Raw genomic sequence first — 21,405 nt, 5'->3', positions numbered from 1 at the left:
CCGATTAAGATCCGATACTCGATAACAAACCATCATGCGGCGACCTGGACCATTTCAACCCGAACTGAATGGACCCAAAAATCGTTAATGAACCGATTTGTTCCAATCTGAACCGTTTCAACCCGGGAAAAACACGTTTACAACCCGAACTATTTCAACTCGACCGTTTATAACTCGAATTGTTTCAACCCTGATCGTTTACAAGCCGAACTATTTCAACCCAGACCGCTAACAACCCGAACTGTTCCAACCCTGGCCGTTTACAACCCAAACTGTTCAACCCGGACCGTTGATTACCTGAACCGTTTCAACCAAAAACTTTTACAACCCGTAACACGTCTATTAGAGCAATCAAATGTAGAATGTTATATTCGTTAATTCTTGACAATGTTATAGAACTTGTGAATTTGTATTATTTTATTAGTCTTGGACTCTTTTATTGACTCATATTCAACTGATTAACCGATTACTAAACTAAATTGATCTAATTCAATATGTTATACTACGTACTATATTATCTCTATTATATAAGTGAAAAGTTGAGGTTATTTTAGTAAATTCACTTTTGGTATCCCCCTTGGATTACTGAAATACCCTCCACACTTATAGAATCTTCTATTACTATATAGTATATACTAAAAGAAACACCAGGAATGACACATGTCATCTCCTAGTGCGATTTTTTCCCGCCAAAATGGTTTTTTATTTTTTTACCTTAAAATAATTAAATTACAATATGTTTTTTTTAGGAAACTAAGATACAAATATATTTTAATTACCATAGATGTGTACTGCGTAATATATTATTGGAGGAAAACTAATTCAATATTATTTTTTCCTTTATGATATAATTTTTATTTATGTATTAGTATAACTTTATAATCTGATAAGAAATATAAAAAATATTGATAAATGAACTTCTAATGTTAGTCTACTATTAATAATATAATACATAGTAACTGGTAAGTAAGAATGTTAATTAAAATAATACTACATGGTAAGTAGACTAACATATAAGTTTATTTATCAAGATTTACTCAATTCAAAATATGTTGTATTTGACTAACTCGGTTATGCTCGGGTCTTTTCGAAAATTAGTCTTGAGGCATTCGGGTTTGGTTAACGTTGTTAGATTGTTCTACATACAAGTAAACGACTATAATTTTCAACTTTGTATAGTAATATGCAAATTTAGTTCATTTGAATATTTTTTTTTACACAACTTTGAATTTATACTTTTTCATATATCCTTTTTACTTTCATGTTTTCCTAATATCACAAGTCTTTTAGTTACTATTAAAATAATAAATTGTTTTAGTAGTAGCCGTGCGTTGCACGGGCCCTAAACTAGTAGATAATATAATGACAACCTATCGAATAGGAAAAGCGCAAAGAAACATTTTAATCAATCTAGCCCCTTAAATAAATTCTTACAATTTTAATCAATCTGTTTATATGCGTCCGGCTCTATCTAACTTATATGTTTCTTATATTCGCACGCATCGCGTGCATACTAGGAAGTTATAACCAAAGAACTAATTGAAAAACTATTTTGTTTTAACTGAATCAACTTAATTAATTAACAATTGAACTTGTTTGTATCGTTTCGTTGTTGAACATGTTTGTTTCTTTGTTGTTTAAACCAATATGAATACATGATAAACTTGTATTTACAAATTTACAAATTCATTACGTATTAGTTCATCATTATCTATTATTCACTACGTTATTAGTTATTAATTCACCAAAAAAATGTTTCATGAATAAGAAGTGATAAATTCTATTAGTCATTAGTTCATCGTTATCTATGATAAAATTAAGTCATATACTATATACTCACTAACTCTACTGGTCTTAAAATTTAGTTAACGCCCTTGTCTCTTAATTAAGACATTCATATTATAATATAAACATATTGATCGAAAATGGTGATTTTAGTAATAACTCGATATTGTTTATAATTTGTATCGGAATTGACCTGACTATACATAAATCCGACCCGATATGGTACCTAACACGATATGATATGAACCTGTTATAACCCGACTAAACCCGTTTCCAACACGACGTGCTCCAACCCAACCCGAACTGACATGACCCGACCCGGCTATAATCCGACTAATCTGACTTGACTCGATAATTACCCAACATGAGTCCAAAACGACATGAATTAGGCCCGATACAACCCGACCCAATATGACCCGACCCGATTATACCCCGACTCGATATGAACCTGGTCCGATATTAATCCGAACCGACATAACCCGACCCGATATGAACCCGTGTCAACCAATCCGAACCGAACCGAACCGATAATTTTTCAACGCAACAACCCGATATGAACCCGTGTCAACGAACCCGAACCCGAACCCGAACCCGAACCGAACCGAGCCGTTAATTTTTCAACCCAACCCAACCCAATAACCAAATAAACTCGTTTCAACCCGAACCGATGAACCCAATCCGACCCGAGCCCGATCTATTTGTCCGAATTGACACCTCTAAATATAAGCTATAAGTCGTGACCCTTCCTAATTAAGGTCTTTTTATCGTACTAGTACGTTCATATTATTAAATAAATAAAGATTTTCTTACCTTTGATCAAAAAAGAAAAATAGAATTGTGTCACCTAAATAGCATAAATTCCAAGTGGAAAAATAACAAGGAAAACCAATTCGGAAAATTGGGGGAAAAATCAGAACGGAGGGAGTAAAAGACGGGCAGGATGTACATAACTTGTAGGTCTAAGGTCACCCTCCTCTCATTACCTAGACTAGTCTTATATGCACACGATATACGCGGAATTTTATAAATATTAGGCACTAAAAATCATGCATAAAGTTAATATTTTGCTATAGTGAGGTCATACAATACTCATAGCCTTACATGACAAAAAATCAAACCATACAATTGATGCTCGCAGTCTTATAAATATTATTAACTATTTTGCGATAGTGAGGTCATACAATACTCGTAGTCTTACATGACGAAAAATCGAACCATACAGATGATGACCTCTAGGTGTAGAGCTAACCATTCCTTAAGCAGCTTTTGAGTGGAAGGGTTTCCCTGGAATGCCGGCAGTAAACGTTTCTTATGCAGGACAACTAAAAGCCACTTTTTGTTCCTAGTATGCAACTCCATTACTACAGCTTCAAGCTGCTCTATTACAATTCCATGGCTAAAGAAGAATAAAGAGATAAAATTAGTTTTGTTTCACATATACCATGAATGCAAAAGCAAGCAAAAAGGAACACCTCAAGAAAAGGAAGCAAAATTCTGTTGATAAAGCCCAATATTTGCTCCATCTACTATAGCCTTATAGTCAGAATGGTTATCAATCCAATCCTGTTATCCTGCAACAGAGCAGAGCAACATAGATCATAAGAAAAGGAATAAGAAATGATGTTTGTCACCATCTCTTATAACAACTTATGTTATCATCAAAATGGTAAAAGAATTTACTGATATGGTTCTGACACGTGTAGAATCTATCGATCTTGACGTTTTTCAATCAAATCATCCATTAGCTAAGCACCATAAACTTTTTCCTACCAAAATAAATAAAAAAGTTAAAATATTTTACTCATCTGTTTATGCATTAATATCTCTCATACTTTCTTCCTTACTATTCCAAGAACATCATAACCCAATTGACAACGTACTCTAGTCCAATAATCACGACTCACAACACAATCCTTCATTTCAACAGCAAATCATACTCCCTCCGTCCCGGAATACTTGACCTGTTTTCCTTATCGGGCCGTCCCTTAATACTTGACCTGTTTCTAAAAATGGAAATATTCTAACAATATTATATTATTTCTCACTCCACCCCTATTAAACCACCTACCCCCTACTCCATACAAAAAATAATTAAAAATTCAACCCCTACTCTCCCCAACCCCACCCCTTTACACATTTCCCACTAACTACATTAAAATAATACCCCACTATCAACTACTACCTATTAAATTAAATAAGTCAATTCAAATCCCTTAAACTCTGTGCCGGTCAAACCGGGTCGAGTATTCCGGGACGGAGGGAGTAAACTTTAGCAATTGTATAATACTTCAAGTACAGTCAATGAACAATGCCTCTCGGTTCCTAGATATGATAAGTATTCTTTACATAGTATGTAAAGTCATTATAGTTACCATACAATAGTCATGGGTCATTATCTGTTGCCGCTGTTGTTGAATATTATTAGTGAATATACTTTCAGGGTAACCCAGGGTCAAAAGACCTCAATAATCTGGATAAGTAAACCTCATCTCTATTATAAGACCTCATATTTGGTTGAACATCATAAGTGAATATAGTTTCAGGTCAACTCAGGGTCATTACCTATTGTATTGCGAACCCATCATTTTATTGGTTAACGTTACCCAGTTAGTAGTTGCAAAATGCCTTGAAATATTCATTTTAAAAGTCATTCTCGAAGCTTAAGGAAACATTATACTATAGTAGTATACATATAGGAACACCCGCCCCTCCCAATCCGTCCAACTTCTCCCCTTATTCTGTAGTTATTCGGAGAGGGAATCAAGAAACGAAAATTTGAGTTTTCAAACTGACTTCTGATGAACATACTTTTAAGAGAAAGTGAAATTCATTTCAAAATATTTACTGAACCAAACACTGATATACATAATAACTAAGCTAGCAATTGAAGTACATCTGTATGACACTGATATCCATAAGTAACAATTAAGTAAGGGTGCAGGACTGCAAGGTTAAAATTTAAAAAATCACTCGAGACATGAGATTTCCCTATGATTTCAACAACAACAATACCTAGAGGTCAAATTTTATCATAATTATCAAACAATTTCATTAAAGAACCACATTTAGGAGCAGAAAACAATATTTTTTTTTGGTGCGAATGAGCCACAAGGGCGGGAATGAGAATCGATCCCAGGATCACCCGGTACCGGGATGCAAGCTCTAACCAACTGAGCAGAAAACAATATAATTGCACATAAATCAGTATAAAAAAAGTTATAATCTAATACGAAGTATACTTTATTTTTACATAATACGTAGTACTCCCTCCATTCCTTTTTGTTGTTCCCATTTCCTTTTCTGGCATTTCTTTTTGTTGTTCCCCTACTGAATCTTTACTATTTTTGGCCATAGTTTTTTTACCAATTTACCCTAAGATTCCCCACTATTTACCAAAAAACCCTAAGATTCTACCCTTTTTCCAACCTAAATTTCACCACTTTCATTATTTTATTCATCCTTTATTCCCACTTTCACCCATCCCTATCTCCTTCTCTCTCTTCTTTTTCAACCGGTCTCCCACTCTTTCTCTCTCTCCTCCTTCCTCTCTCTGTTTCTTTCTCTGTTTCTCTTGAGGAGAACATCCTTCTTCATTTTCTATCTTCCTCCTCTCTCTTTTCTCTCTCTCCTCCTTCTTATCTCACTGTTCTCTCTCTAAATCTCTCAAGAACACTTTTCTCGCTCTATCTCTCTTGCCACCACCACACCTCCGGTCCTCCGCCACCGCCACCACCCTCCGGAATACGTATTATGGCTTTAGATGTTGACATTCGACCATGAAAACTCTAGATCTAGAGTTTTCATGGTCGAATTTGACCTCGAAATCCTCAAAATCGTGATATTGAGATTAATCGGGTATGAATTTATTTTTGTGTTCATGTTTCAAATTTTTTGGGTTGAATTTTTGGTTAATTTTGGTGTATTTTTAGTCGAGTTTTGGTCGAGTTTTTCGGATAGATTTATGTCGAATTTTTTGGTTAATTTTGGTCGAATTTTAGTCGAGTTTTGGTCGAATTTTGGTCGAATTTTGGTCGAATTTTAGTCGAGTTTTGGTCGAATTTTGGGTTGAATTTTGTTGAAATTTTAGGTTGATTTTGGACGAATTTTTTAGTTTAATTTTCTCGATTTTGGGTTAATTTTGGTTTGATTTTCTCGATTTTCTGGGTTTAATTTTGGGTTCTTTTTCTCGAATGTTTGGGTTTAATTTTGGATTTTTGGGTTGAATTTTCTCGAATTTCTGGGTTCATTTGGACGGATCTTGCTTAAGAAATGAAGATCTAGTTGTTTTTCCGTATGAAGTTGCTTAAGAAATGAAGATCTAGTTGTTTTACATGAATTGAGGCGCACTATTTCTTGATTTTTTGTTCGAATTGTTGTTGTTATTTGGGTTTAATTCACCCATATTGTTGATTTTAAATCGGAGTTATTTGGGTTGAATTTTTGTTTGTTGATTTCGAAGATAGGTGATTTTTACCTATCCGTATTGATCCTACGGATCTTAAGATTTTTTTAATCGAAATCGAATTTGTCTTAGGCTGGGTTCTTAAGATCCGAAGATAGGTGATTTTTAATCTGGATGTAAAGTTTTAGAGGGAAATCTGGGAAAAGTTTTAATCGAAATCTGGGTGATTTTTTTGTTGTTGTTGAGCTCAAATCTGTTTGCTTTTTGATTTTTTAATTTCTCCCGTTTATGTTATTTATTTAATATTTTCTCTCTCCTTACTTTATTTTAAATATATAATCTCTTACACCCAATCATTATTCTTACACCCAATCATTACTCATATCCCAATACAACCCAAGATTCCAATTTTCTTAAAAAACACCCAACATTCTTTATGGGTACAACAAAAAGGAATGGAGGGAGTAATACTTATGTAGTATTTCGTATCATAAATTAATATAGTTAATGTAGGTCACCCTCCTCTCATTACCTTAATTATACTCGGTATTAATTATAACCTAACTAATATACTATGTATTTCTGTAGGTAATATTACATAAAGAATATTATTATTACTACAATTTACATACCAAATTTCTCATTTTAATCAACCTTTCTTATTATGTGAAAATTCTTTACATATAAGCGGTCGATTTGATTCGTCAATATCCTATAATTATGTACAATACCTTTGTAATTTTGGAAGTACGTACATTGACATGCATAACCTTTATTATAAACTACTACTTAATTAATATACTCCGTACAAGATAGGTAATATTACATAAAGAATATTATTATTATTACTAAAATTTCCATACTAAGTTTCTCATTTTAATCAACGTACCTTTCTTATTATGTGAATTTTTATACATATTAGCGGTAGATTTGATCTTCAATATCCTGTAATTATGTACAATACCTTTGTAATTCTGGAAGTACATATAATGACATGTATATTTATATTTCTCGTGTATATATATATATATATATATATATATACTTAATTCATTGGTCAGTATTATTCAAGCTTGTCTCAATCATATATATTCTCTCTTAAAAAACTTAATTTGGTTTATAATTGATGGAAAGCTCTGGTTCTAATAGCTATAATGCTAATGCGAATGGCTCTAATGAGAACGACAAAAAAGTTATAATTACAACCGTAGCATATGCGCAATGCAAATATCATTCAGTGTCATGTCGAAATTTTGTCCCAAGCAGCTATCACAATTTTGGTACAATGATTATTTGTGGCAATTGTGGTTGTAACCGTAGCGACCATCATCAATATATCGAGTACGAGTATGCTAGTGATACTTCTGCAACATGGTGATCTTAATTAGTAACGTATTATTTATACGTTACTAATTAAGATATATTAAACTAATAAGTATTGTTCTTTGGAGAATTAACCTTTTGTTTTTTCCTTAATAAATGGAGTAATTTTATGTTATAGATTTTCGTTTTAAATTTTGGTAGTTCATTATTCATACATTCGCAATAGTTTAATTATGTTTACTGTCACTTCTCTTAAACATAACTAGTATTGTGTCTTTTTAGAGCAAGGAATTATTGTTAATCGTTAGTGCTTTTTCTGTACTTGTTGATGATATTGTATCTGCAAATCATTAATTTTGATCATTTAATTAATTGCTCTGCATTATCAAAGCCAATATTGATTATACAGGAGACTTAAAGGTAAAGCTTTTTTTTTTTGGTGCGAATGAGCTACAAGCGCAATATAAATTACAAATGGGGACGGGGAGATTCGGCCAAGACATCATCGGTTAAAGGTAAAGCATAAATATGAAAGAATGAAAAATATCTTGATGGCTTTAGATTAGAAACCGAAGTACAGAGAGATGATTATCAACTTTATTCTCAAACAAAAATGAGCAATAAATTATGAGTCTAGTTGCGTCAGATACATGAGGTTTTCTGAATCTATACTAGGTATACCATTAAAATGGTATACTAAGGGTAAAAAAGTAACTTCAGTCGGTATATTAAGGGCTAAATAGTAAGTTCAAGTAATAAATTGAGTCTGGTCTATGAAAAATAACATTTATCTTTAACTTGTGAGTCCCAAATTATGTTGTTTGGAATCAAATAAAGATGAAACCACGTTACCAAACTATTTTGTTTGGTATCGCATGAGAAAATACCACTACTTTTCTTGTACCAAACTATGTGGTTTGGTACTAAATAAAAATGCAGAATATTAGTATATCATTTCAATGGTATACCCAGTATAGATTAAGACTTCCTCCAGATACATACACCTAAGTTTTGCATCATTTTTTTCCTACTATACCCCTTAGTTTGTTTGTTATTTTCTATATTGCCATGCTTACCTTACAATTCATTGATCAATTTCCTTTTCTTTGTTTTTTTTTTAAAAAAATGTAAACACTTGTATTTTTCTTAATCTTTCCTCTACTACTTAAAAAAAAGCTGAACACTCACCCCCTCGTTTGAGTAATTTTTTTTTTTCAATTTAGCCCATCGTCAATGTAATGTCATGCTTAGCTTTGTTTTTCAAAAATCCCGTCGCAAAAGCCTTTTGCGACGGGGCTAACAACCAAACAATGACGGGAATAACCGTCGCAAATGTCTTTTACGACGGGTTTACGACGGGGTTTCTATTAACGACGGCCCCCTTTTATGACGGGTTCGCGACAGGAAGTCCCGTCGTTAATCAACGATTATTGGCCTTTCGCGACGGAATTTCCCGTCGTTAATAGTACAATTTCTTGTAGTGCGAGGATATATAAATATATTAGACACTAAAATAATCATAAAAGAGTATAATTAAAATGTCTCTAATATTTTCTTATCGATTTATTAATATTATTTTCACAAAGTCATGATCATTAATTACATTAAAAAAAGTGTGATGATAAAGGTCGCAAGTTGCGACAACTAAAATCTTATGTGTCGGAGTTTAATTGGTACATTAGGCGCCACGTAGGCTATGCCTATGCGTCATCAAAATATTTTTACTATCAAAGTAATATGTTTACAATGAAAATATTTAACTAAGGTAGTCGATATAAAAAAAGAAATAAATTAGAATACTGAAATTTTCCTACCTTTTTTGTAACATGTATAAAGGTCACATGTTACGACCCTTATCATTTTCGTTTAACAAAAATGAAAAAGAATGGAGTAAAAGTAATATTACATGGAGACATGGAGTATACCTAACTGAAAATCTCCAAGGCGGCCGGTACGGGACATGTAATATGTATGCCTACATTTTCCCATCACCCAACAAATTAACCTTCATCTATCCCCACTTAATGTGATTAACCCGCCTCACTAACATCCCTAAACCCTAAGTATACCAAATACATACATAGCAAACTCGGGGATATATTGGCAATGGCGGATCTTAGGTATGGCTGGGGTGGGCCTGGCCCCCCGCTCAAAAATTTTTGTAGTGTATTTTAGTTACAGCCCCCCTAAAATTTGTGTATAATTGTATAATTAAATAGTATATTGCTTAATTTTTTTCTACCAGCCCCCCTCATAAAACCGTTCAAGGTCCGCCACTGTGTATATGGGACACTTAATTACTCTAATCCACATGATAGCATCAGCATGCAACTACACCTCGATCTAAAATAATTGAAATACGTAGTAGTAAATAAAATTGGATAAACATATGCGTGGGTTACACGAATTGCCATTAATTCCTAAATTGTGTAGGTTCCCTAATTCCTATATATCCTTGTGCAAAAACACGAATTCTTGCCTCGCAAGAAAACCCAACACTACAAATCTACAATATATGTAGGAACATAAAGATGCATATAAATAAATACTATCAAACAATTCCCAGTTCCTTATTCTAGTTGATTTAGGACCTCTATCTAATCTTTGTATAATATACAATAATCCAAGCTTTTTCCTGAAAACAAGACCAAATAGTTTCAAGCTACTTCAAAACCCTAAAATTAACCACGTACCTTGATTAATTAAGCATGGATCATGATCCTTTAGCAACAATGCAAATCTCCGGTGTGAATGTAACATCTTGGGCAGTCGTACCAACTCCGACTCCGACTCCGACTCCGATTACAACATCAAACCCTAACACCACCACCCCTGTCGATGACTTCTTTACGGTTCACATTAGCTATCAAAATAACTATATCCCCAACTTCGTCGGAAAAACCACGACTTTCAAGATGGATAGACGTGAAAACCTAGTGTGGGATGCAATGTTTAATGTTTCGGATTGGCTAGAGAAGCTTGATGTGCATGGTGATGCTCATCCTTGTGCCATTGATGTCATGACAGAAAGCTTTGAGTGTCTTCTCGATGAGGCTTCCGATGATGGTTGCCGGCGTAAGTCTCTTGCAATGGTTGTCAACATCAACATGGGTAAGGAGTTTGAGTATGATGATGATGATGATGATCAAGACCCCATGTTTTCTGATGATTTCGATCAACTTTCCCCCCAAGAGGAGGATGATGATGATGATGATGAGCCTGAGGTTGAATATGAGGCGGTCCAGGAAGAGGATCTTATGGATGATGATGACGATGATGACGACGACGATGATCTAGAAGAGCCAGAGGTCGAGGATGAAGAGGAGGTTCGTAGTCAACTAAGGTTCCGACTAGAGGTAAGTGGAGTCGATTTCTGTAACGGTTACACGGAGAATTGTTGTTCGATATGTTTGGATGAGTTTAACAAGTCACACGATGTGGCTAAGCTCACTTGCTCTCATATCTTTCATGAAGACTGTTTGCTTTCTTGGACTTATGAGGATCGGAAAGGCACTTGTCCATTATGTCGATCAGAGTTATTCATGTGTTAATTTATTGTATGCAAACAAGTAATTAGAAATTTGATTAAGTTTGTAATAATTGTTATTAGGGTTCGTTTGTAAATTTGTATTTTCAACCCCGCCTAAGTTATTGGGACTTGTACGAGTACATTCATATTATTTTATCAATACAGAGTTCTGAGTCAGGATCCTCTAGAGTTTTAATAAAACTCTACAAGGTAGAGTTGTATCTAAACCATACATTTTAAAATCAATGGCTCATATTGATAAGAAAAAATAGGGGGAATTTTGGAAAGATAATATGTGAACCATTGATTTTTTATTCAATAGTTGATATCCTCAAACTCTACCTTGTAGAGTTATTTTAAATTTAAAACACTAGAGGATCCAAAACCCAGAGTTCTTGCCTTTGATCAAAGAAATAAAAATAGCAATGTTTATTTGTTTCACCTATTGTTGTTGCGCTATCTATATTTAATCAAGCGATTGTTAATTTCCCTTCTAATGATTATTGTACTCGCCAATTGTCGATGTTGTATTGTTTATTGTTTGGAGTAGTACTTTGAGGTGAATTATTTGACAAAAAAAACTAGTACTTGGTCTTGTCCGATGTCATGACACTCTTTTGTAATTATTGTTATAATTTTTACAAACTTTTAACATGTTTTGTCCCATCTAATTTTTATATACTACTCCCTCCGTTCCTAAATAAGTGTCACATTTGGGCTCCAGCACGGTAATTAATAAAATTGTAAAGTGTGTAAGAGTTAATGATTTGGAATGTTTTTTTTGGGGAAAGGATAAGGTAGATAGTTGTTTAATTGAATAAAGTACAAATAAAAGTGGATGAGGGGATTGAAAAGTGGAAAAGTGTAGAATGTGTAAGTAAAAGTAATCATGATTTATAGAAAAGTGGGAAAAGAGTATGGAAAAGTGTGAAAAGTGTATGAAAAAATGGGAAAAGTATATGTTCAAAAATAGAAATGTGACACTTATAAGGGAACGCCAAAAAAAGGAAATGTAACACTTATTTAGAAACGGAGGGAGTATATTATAAGTGATCTCGAAAAGATAAGTTTTTTTTAAAAGAAAAAAAAGTTATTACTATAAAATAAATAACTTTTTTTTATGAATTTGTGAAAGTTACTAAATTAAAAAAAAAATTAGGAAAACTGTAGAACAGAACTGTTATTTTGTTGCATATTGTTAATTCTAGTTGATTCAATACCAAAATAGTTTCTAGCTACTTGAAAATCCTCGATCAAATTAAGAATATGTTATAAATAATGCAAAACTTAAAAGCACAAACATTCAAACAATACCTCCACACTCAATTGCAGACTTGCAGCAAACTCATCCGCCGATCGCTCCGCTCTTCTCGAGGTTACTTCCGTTAAACAATTAGCTCTAAATTTCTGCTGTAATTAAATAATTTACATGTTCGATCTGTTAGTAGTTCGCCGATTGTTTTTTTACAACTTGCTTATGTGTGAAAGACTGAAATCCTTCCTTTACTTTAGCTATTTGGTAAGATGCGGGTACATTGTCTGTATTGCGATGGAAATGCGAGCGAATTTCGACAAAATCAATTGATTTTCGCGGTTTAGGGTTTTAATTATCGTTTTCTATTGAAATATATTGTTGTTGATGCATTTTGTTATTTTCGCTTGAAGTTTTGATTGCTGCACTGATTGCTTCTGATTTAGCTTCAAATCGGGTCATAATTTCATTATTACAGCAAGATCTGGATAAAATATTTATTTGTTCATCTTTGGGGTTTATTTTGTTGGACAATTATGGGGCTGTTGCAAAATTTGCTTAATTAACATTAAATGATTGAAGATTTCTATAAAACGGGTCTCAATGGGGGCTCTTACAAGCTTAATAAGTCTGGATTAAGTAACCCTCAGCTCTTGTTTAGATGTGATAAGGTATCAAGATATAATGTTTAATTTGGTAGTGGCTAGCCGTGCTTGAAATGATCGATTCGTGATCTTGGCCACCTGGGTTTAGATTATCTTCTTCTTCCAAGCCTTAGTCCCAAAATGATTGGTTTTAGATTATGATGTAAGGATTAACTAGTACAATTAGTGCAGGTTTGATATGAATCTAGGAAAGGAAATGGATTGGAAAAATGGTTATGTTAAGTGTTATCATTATGTGTTGTTTGGTATACCTAAGGAAAGCAATCCCTTGTATCAAATTAGGGATTGAGGAGGGTAACACTTTGTTACCATAAGTTTAAGAGAGGTTACAATTTGCACATTGGTGGTAATGGACTAATGGTTACCCTATGGAAATGGATTGTGTTACCCATATCTCATTCCAAACAATAAGTAATTGAATTAGTTAATTGATTCCATTTCCAACACTTGAAAAGTGATATACAAAACATGCTCTTAATGTATATTCTGCTCCAAATTAATTATACTAATGAAGTTTCATGGAGATTGACTAATTAATACTTTCTGGAAATTGAATTTCATAACTTCTAGTAGTGGTTAACTATATACTCTTTCCTTTCTGAATTCTGATTCAGTCCTCTCCTCGGGTTAATTATATATATGATCGACTCTTGAAATCTAGTAGATCAATATGAACCTTACAAGAACGAAGATGGGAAGAAGGCAAGAGGCTCAAGATTACAGTGAAGCTGATATAATTAGTAATTTGCCTAGGGATGTGATACACGAGATTTGGGAACGCTTACCCCTCCAGGATGCTGCAAGAATGAGTGTTCTATCGCATAAGTGGCAAGACATTTGGACTTCAACACCCCATCTTTTATTTGATGATTGCTTTTTTACAAGTGTTCTTAAAGAGGAACGACAAGAGACCCTCAGGTTTTGCAGCACTGTGAGCAAAATTCTGTTTCAACATCAAGGTCCTATTCACAAGTTTTCATTGTTTGTTCCTCCTTTAAATGCCTGTCCAGATGTTTCTCAGTGGATTTCCCATCTTTCAAGAAATGGTTTAAGGGATTTTAGCCTCAGGAATACATACATGTCACCTCTTAAGTTGAGCTCGCGTCTCTTCTGTTGTGGCGACTTGGAAAAGTTGAAGCTTTTTTTCTGCATATTCAGTCCTCCTCCTCTTAATATCAGAGGCTTTCCAAAGCTCACAAGCCTTGAGCTTGACAGAGTCTTTTTAACATACAAGACTTTCAAAGATCTAATTGAAAGTTGCCCAGTACTGCACAACTTGAATTTAACAAACTTTACTGGTATGGAGCACAGGAACATTGTTATTGATTCTCCTAACCTCAAACACTTGATTCTTGATTGGCAATTTGAGTCACTTGAGCTGAAAAGTTGTGAGAATCTCGTGTCCGCCTCATTTGGTATGCAGATTTTTGTCAATGTTGTTCACAGGGCTAGCTTATGTAATCTGGTTAAAGTTCTTGCAACGTCAAGTAAACTCAAAAGGCTTTGTTTTAAAGGTCACTTTTGTACGGTGAGTGGTATTTAATTTGGATAGTTGATACTTCTTGATACAGCTAGAATGATATTCCTGATTTTCTTTATCCTGTCTGTCTAATTTGATATTATGTGCATGGTTGCAGATTCTGTTTAAAGCAGGTAGCCTTCGTATTAACTTTGAGAAACTGAAAATTCTTGAGTTGCTAAACCTTCATTTGGAATATCTGGATGATTTTTCTTCTGTGATTAGCTGTATTCAGAGCTCTCCTAACATTGAAGTGCTTAAAATCACTGTAAGTAACTCATCTCTCTGATGCATACGGTCTCTGTCTTCACTTGTTTAGTTCACAATGTAACTCAGAAATCAGAATTGATTGAAATGTATGTCCAATTAGTGTCCAACATGGCTATTAAGTACAGTAAATATTAGTTTTTGCTTAAAAATGTTACTGCCTCCGTTCTTGAATGTTAGTCTCCTTTCTTGATTGAGTTGTTCTTTTTTATTAGTATCTTTTGGAATATTTCTTTATTTGTCCTACATTTATCCTCTTATAAATATCCCAAATGCCCACTTGTTTACTCTCAAGTAAATTTTTATCCCCATCAAACCCCCAATTATTTATCTCTTACGCACATAGGTTATATTTTATTGAAATTCATGTGACAATTGTACTTTTGTTGGATTGTCTTAGATTCCAAGAGGGTCTAACATTTAAGAACGGAGGGAGTATGTGTTTTTTGTTCCCATACCCATGTCGGAGTATGGTGGTTCTGATATGGGGACTTGAGACAAAATATGAAATATGAAATATGAAATGAGAAGTACACATTCTTAAAATTGTTATTTCTCTTATTCTACTAAAATTTTAATTTTGCAGTATAGAATTGAATATAGTTGTAAGTTGTAACTCTTATATGGTGACTAAGAAGTTGGGATTTAATTTTCCAGGTTCTTTCAAGCACAAATCTTGCAGACCATGTGCTGGACTATAACCCTGAGTGTAAATTACACCACCTGAGTTGTGCCAAAGTTGGTATAATGACTGCTTCAAGTACAGAGCTCAAGTTGATTGAGTTTTTGCTCACTTGCTCTCCTACCCTTGAGAAATTATCAGTACATACACCCCTCAAGAACAAATCTCGTTCAAGGATGTTAATGCAATTAAACCGGTTTCGTAGAGCATCACCAAAGGTAGAAGTCATCTGCCCAGAAAGCATATTGCCAAAGAGGTCTGTTCATGTTGCCACCTCACCTTCTACTTCAGGTTCATCTTCTGATTCTGATTAGTTTCTTGTTTCTCAAGTACAGAATTAATGAGTAAATGCTTCTGTGTGTGTATTGAGTTTTCGAACTCTAGAGTCTAGATTACCTTCTTCTCCCTTTAACTTTGACTAGGGATATTATTGAGCTTCTGATATGATTATTTGTTGGATTAGTTTGGAGGATCCAAGTTTGCGATAGATGTTGAATGATCGATTTGTTGGATCGTTATAGTATCAGATTTTTGAGGTCAAAATTATTAATGAATATTTTATGTTCTTTTCATTATGATCCGGCTAGATCAACTTATGTTAGTACTAGACCTGATTAAAAGGCGGGCCGGGTTCGAGCCGGCCAAAACGTAAGAATTACAAGCAAATGGCCATTGGTCTTCATTAGTGTATTAACATTCTCTTTAAATTACAAACTTTTAACATGTTTTGTTTAACCTTTTATATTATGATGTCTCCGTAATTTTTTATGGATAATTTTTATATACATTATTAGTTATTTAGAAAAGATAATTTCTACTAAAAAGAAAAATAAATAAGTTTGACTTATTTCGTGATTGAGTAAATCTGTAAATATAATGCTTCTATGTGTGTATTGAGTTTTCGAACCCTAGATCACTTCTCTCTTTAACTAAAGAAAAAGACGACAAGTTTTGGTACAGAGTTCTGAGGATTATTAGTATGAAATTCAAACTCTCGGATCAGTTGAGTTAGCATGATACATCTATCTAATGATTAATGAACTCCCTAAAATTACATACAACATTTATTTATATTATGATGTAACTTTTTATGGATAATTTTTATATGCTTCACACTATTAGTGCTTTTAAAAAGATAAATTTTATTAATAAGAAAATTTTTATCACTACAAAATAAACAACTCTGACTTATATCGTGATGACTAACACAACTCTAGTTTCCTAAACATACTAAAACCTTTGATATATCATAACTCTAACATCTATCTAATCTTTGTATAATTATACAACTCAAGCTTTTTCCTGAAAACCACACCAAATACTTAATTTCTAGCTTAACTTTCAAAACCCTCAAATTAAGCATGGATCATGATCCTTTAACATCAATGCAAATCTCCGGTGTAAATGTAACATCTTGGGCAGTCGTACCAACTCCGACGACATCAAACCCTAACACCACCACCCCTCTCGACGACTTGTTTACGGTCCACATTAGCTATCACAATAGCTACACCCCCAACTTGGTCGAAAAAACCCATGACTTTCAAGATGGATAGACGTGAAAATTTAGTGTGGGATGCATGCAATCTTTACTGTTTATGAGTGGTTAGAGAAGCTTGAGGTGGATGGTGATGCTATTCCTTGTGCCATTGATGTGGTCAGAGAAAGTTGTGAGTGTCTTCTCGACGAGGCTTCCGATGATGGTTGCCGGCGTAAGTCTCTTGCAATGGTTGTCAACATCAACATGGGAAAGGAGTATGTTACAGTCACCTTGAGTGTGACTGATTTGATCAACAATATTGATCAGATCAATTTCTTACTGATCAAGTCACAGAAGATGAACTAAGAAGAAGATGAGTAGAATAGAAGATAGGAAGAAGAAAATGAAAGAAAGAGAGTACGAGAGAATCAGAATAGAGAGATAGAGATTAGGATTTTTATTTATGAATTTGATAACTGATCTCAATCAGTTAAGGCAGTATTTATACAACTTAATATCAAAATTATACAATGTAATTGCATCTGCCATGTCAGCAAGTCTGTTATAACAACTTAACAAACTCTAACTAACTAACTAGCTCAAGTCAACGTTTTCAGCCATTGACTTATTGGATTAATATTTGTGCCTTAACAGAGTATGACTCTGAAGAGGAGCAACAGTATTATAATTATTTTCTATAATTAAATATAAGGCATTTACGCTTAGTTAATGTTTAGATCGAACACGTAATTAGTATTATGTTTTTAAAGTAAAGAATTGTTAATTGTAAGTGTTAATTATAATAATTCTGATGATCTTATTAATAATACTTGTAGATTTTCAATTTTGGTAGACACTACTTCCTCCGAACCTAAATGTTATTCCCGTTTGTCATTTTACGCGGTTATTAAGGAAAAAGAAACATTATAAGATTAACTATTATTAATGTAGTTTTATGGAGAATTGTTGCTTTTTTATTCTATTTTCACAAGAAAACAAAATAGTTGAATCAATAGAATTTAAGGAATAAAAATGCCAACTCATTAATCCATCCAAAGTTCCAAACTTAAACCAACCAATGAGACTACAAGGTTTTTTATTGATAAACCAATAGAATTACAAAGTTAGAATTACAAGGAAGAGATTAAAAGGAAATAAAAGAAATGAGAAGATTATTTTGGGACACTAAAAAAGGAAACGGAAATAACATTTAGATTCGAAGGGAGTAATAAATAGTATGTACGGAGTTGTCAAATGACCAACTCAACCAAAAGCTTAAGCTGATGGTTGAAGCCCCAAGATGAGGGGTGGATGAGATTCGAACCCGTGACCTTTGCTACCATGTCAAAGGACCTTTGCGTCACGGTTTTCTGTATTTGGTACAAATAATTATATGGGAAGTGGAAGGAAATGAGGGAATTGGAAAGAAAGCTTCTTTACAAAATTTTCACTTTCCTTTCCTCCCAAAATTGGAGGAATTTGGAAGGAAAGAGAAAATTAAAAGCTGTCATTTATAATTTCTTTCTCTTCCCTTCCTTTCTTTCCCTTAAACCAAACACAGTAAAATAAAATCACTTTCCTTTCTCTTCTTTTCCTTTCTTTTCCCTTCCTTTCTTTTCTCTTCCTTTACTTTACTAATAATGAACCAAATAGGGCCTTAAGGTAGTCAACGATAACTTCATAACTATTCCCCCTAAAATAATAATTAATAAGTCCTTATAATTTATCTTATACATAAAATATAACTTAATTATATGACCTAATTATACTCCGTAGTATTTCGTGTCATAAATTAATATAGTTAATGTAGTTTATTAAGAAAGTATACTATTTATTCACCAAATATATATATATATATATATATATATATATATATATATATATATATATATATATATATATATATATATATATATATATATATATATATATACTATTTAATACCTAGCTTAATTCCTAAATAATTTAAATAGTAATTAAAATTGGATGAATATATTCGTGGGGTAACACGAATTCTCATTTATTCCTAAATTGTGTAGGTTTCCTGTGCAAAAACAAGAATTCTTGCCTCGCAAGAAAACCCAACTCTACAATATACATACTTATGATATATAAACATAATGATGTATATATAAATAAAATATCAAACAATTCCCAGTTCAATATCTTCAAATCAATTTCAGTTGAAGTCCCCAAATTAATAAGATCGAGAAATTAAAAAACTCAGCTTCAATAATTGCGCTAACTTTTTTTTTTTTTTTTAACCACCCGGTTCACGAATCCACTAAACTAACAAGCAATTGGTATAATTGCGCTAACCATGAATCGATTTCCATTGATATCAAGGTCGATATCCGGGTTTAATGTATCATCTTGGTCAATCGATCGAGCAAACTCCGACTTCGAACCCAGACGACTACTTTACGTTCCACTTATGTTATCATTATCATGATAAGTGCATCCCAAACGAGGAAAGTGATAGATTTGTCACTAACAAGGTTTAGTTGACGGAAGACGTAAGTCTCTTGCGTTGATTATCAAGATCGTCGAACTAGGGAGAACAATACGGATACGGATATGGATACTAATACGGATCTTAATGATGATATTATTGATGATATATTGTTCGATGTTTAAGGAGATTGTAATGTTAGGATGATTCTTCGATTTTCAAGTATTTGTTGGATTAGTTTGGAGGATCCAAGTTTGCGATGTTGAATGATATATTGATTTGTTTGGTTCGTCCTAGGATCAGATTTTTGAGGTCAATTATAAATCAAAAGGTCTTGCGCGCACAAGGTATACAATAAATTTATTGTACACCAAGATAACTTTTACCCATTTTTCTGTAACTTTAACCTAATTTTGATTAACTTTTATAATAGTACAAAAAAAGTTGATAGAAATAGTTAAATGATTAATTTTATACATTATTAGTAGTTTTGAAGAAATATGCTTAACTGAAATGAAAAAATTTATCACTAAAAAATAGATAACTTTTACCTATATACGCTTAACTTTTAAACATTTTGAGTTAACTTTAACTCCGGTGTACAATATTTATTGTACACCCTTTGTAAATAAGAATTTGTGATTATAAACTAATGAATATTTTATGTTCTTTTGATTATGATCCGACTAGATCAACTTATGAAAAAGCGGGCTGAGTTCGGACTAGGCCGAGGATTAAAAAACCAGCCCATCATGTGGGGCCGGGCCAAGATTCATGCTGATTTTTGCCCAAATTTGTTTTTTCGGGCCTAAAATACCGGGATTTTCGGGCCGTGCCAATTTATAACTAAAAGTGTTACAATGCCCAAAGCCCGTCAAAATTTTTAAAATTTTGAGTCGGGCCCGAAAAATGGTCCTAAAAGATCTACCCAAACCTGCAAAACGTGGGTCGGGCACATGATGATCGATCAGGTCTTTTTAGTGTATTGTTTGCGCGTGTTTAATTTTTACCATCTTAATACTTTGTAGATATACATCTATTATATAAAGGAACGTCATAAAAGTAATTTCCTATTTTACCATTTATTTAAATCAGAAAAAATAAAAAATTTATATTACTACATCTGTTTCATAAAATTCTTTACAGTTACTATTTGCACGGACTCCAATGCAATACTTAACTGCTAATATATCCAACTTCATATGTGAAAAAATTATAAAAAGTTGATATTCCGAAAATGAATAACTAGACCAATCTAACAAGATCTTACATGTAACATTTTGATGTATATAATAGTGGGAATTTACGGTCAAAATTTTCATACTTTGGACACATTTTCCAAAGCGTAAAAAACTTTCTGAAACGGAGGTAGTACAACATAGACGGGAATAGTTTAAAAGATGCTTACCAAATCAACAAATATTAAAGCTAGAAAAAAATAAAAAACTAAATAATAAGCAATTAAATATGATTGTGTGTGCTATTTTCTGCAACATAAAATATTACCTTTAAACAAATTTTTGAAAAGGTATCCTTAGTTTTATTTAAATTTCTATTTATACTAAAAATATGAGTGGTTTTTTCCGTAATATTCTTGTAAGTTTAAATCTGTGTTGGTAATTAAATTTTGCAAGGGGAGCAAATTGTGGGTTGATTTGATGAACTTTTGGTACACCTGTAGCAAAGTTTACCACCTGGTGCGGATGATCGAGGAGTTGGAGATCCTTTAGGTTTAGATTGTGAAAAAAGATATTTATCCTTATTTGTTGCCCATTTTCCATGATGATATGATGGTCCTGATGGAGGAGTAGGAGATCCTTTAGGCTTAGCTTGTGAAAAAGGTAGTTGACTAGGCTTCTTTGGTGACCCTGGCGGGCATCTGCCACCTATGCAGATATAGCTATCATCCGATGAGGCTGATGGAGGAGTAGGAGATCCTTTAGGCTTAGATTGTGAAAACAAATATTTATCATTATTTGTTGTCCCTTTTCCATGAAGATCAACTTGTGATTCTAGCATCCTGCATCCGGAACCTGGGCAAAGAGGGGT

At 33.2% G+C, this 21,405-nt stretch overlaps 2 protein-coding genes across 4 annotated transcripts; both read left to right on the top strand.

Annotated features, from left to right (window-relative positions):
• Positions 1-10,022: 10,022 nt before the first annotated feature.
• On the top strand, positions 10,023-11,417 carry LOC130459802 (uncharacterized). The gene has a single exon (XM_056827363.1). It carries the CDS (start codon positions 10,219-10,221, stop codon positions 11,059-11,061), a length of 843 nt encoding a protein of 280 aa, XP_056683341.1. The 5' UTR covers positions 10,023-10,218; the 3' UTR covers positions 11,062-11,417.
• Positions 11,418-12,193: 776 nt separating this feature from the next.
• Positions 12,194-15,967, top strand: LOC110782582 (F-box/FBD/LRR-repeat protein At1g13570). 3 transcript variants are annotated; one of them, XM_056827313.1, is made up of 4 exons: positions 12,194-12,414; positions 13,621-14,484; positions 14,594-14,743; positions 15,400-15,967. In XM_056827313.1, exons 2-4 carry the CDS (start codon positions 13,627-13,629, stop codon positions 15,736-15,738), a joined length of 1,347 nt encoding a protein of 448 aa, XP_056683291.1. In that variant the 5' UTR covers positions 12,194-12,414; positions 13,621-13,626; the 3' UTR covers positions 15,739-15,967. The 3 variants fall into 3 exon arrangements, with proteins under 3 accessions (XP_056683291.1, XP_056683292.1, XP_021842441.1); XM_056827314.1 differs by having other exon boundaries at positions 13,618-14,484; XM_021986749.2 differs by having other exon boundaries at positions 13,571-14,484.
• The last annotated feature ends 5,438 nt before the right edge of the window (positions 15,968-21,405 follow it).

Source organism: Spinacia oleracea, chromosome 4 (genome assembly GCF_020520425.1).
Source record: "Spinacia oleracea cultivar Varoflay chromosome 4, BTI_SOV_V1, whole genome shotgun sequence".
In the NCBI taxonomy this organism is placed as follows: domain Eukaryota; kingdom Viridiplantae; phylum Streptophyta; class Magnoliopsida; order Caryophyllales; family Amaranthaceae; genus Spinacia; species Spinacia oleracea.
This window is presented reverse-complemented; position numbering and strand designations above follow the sequence as displayed.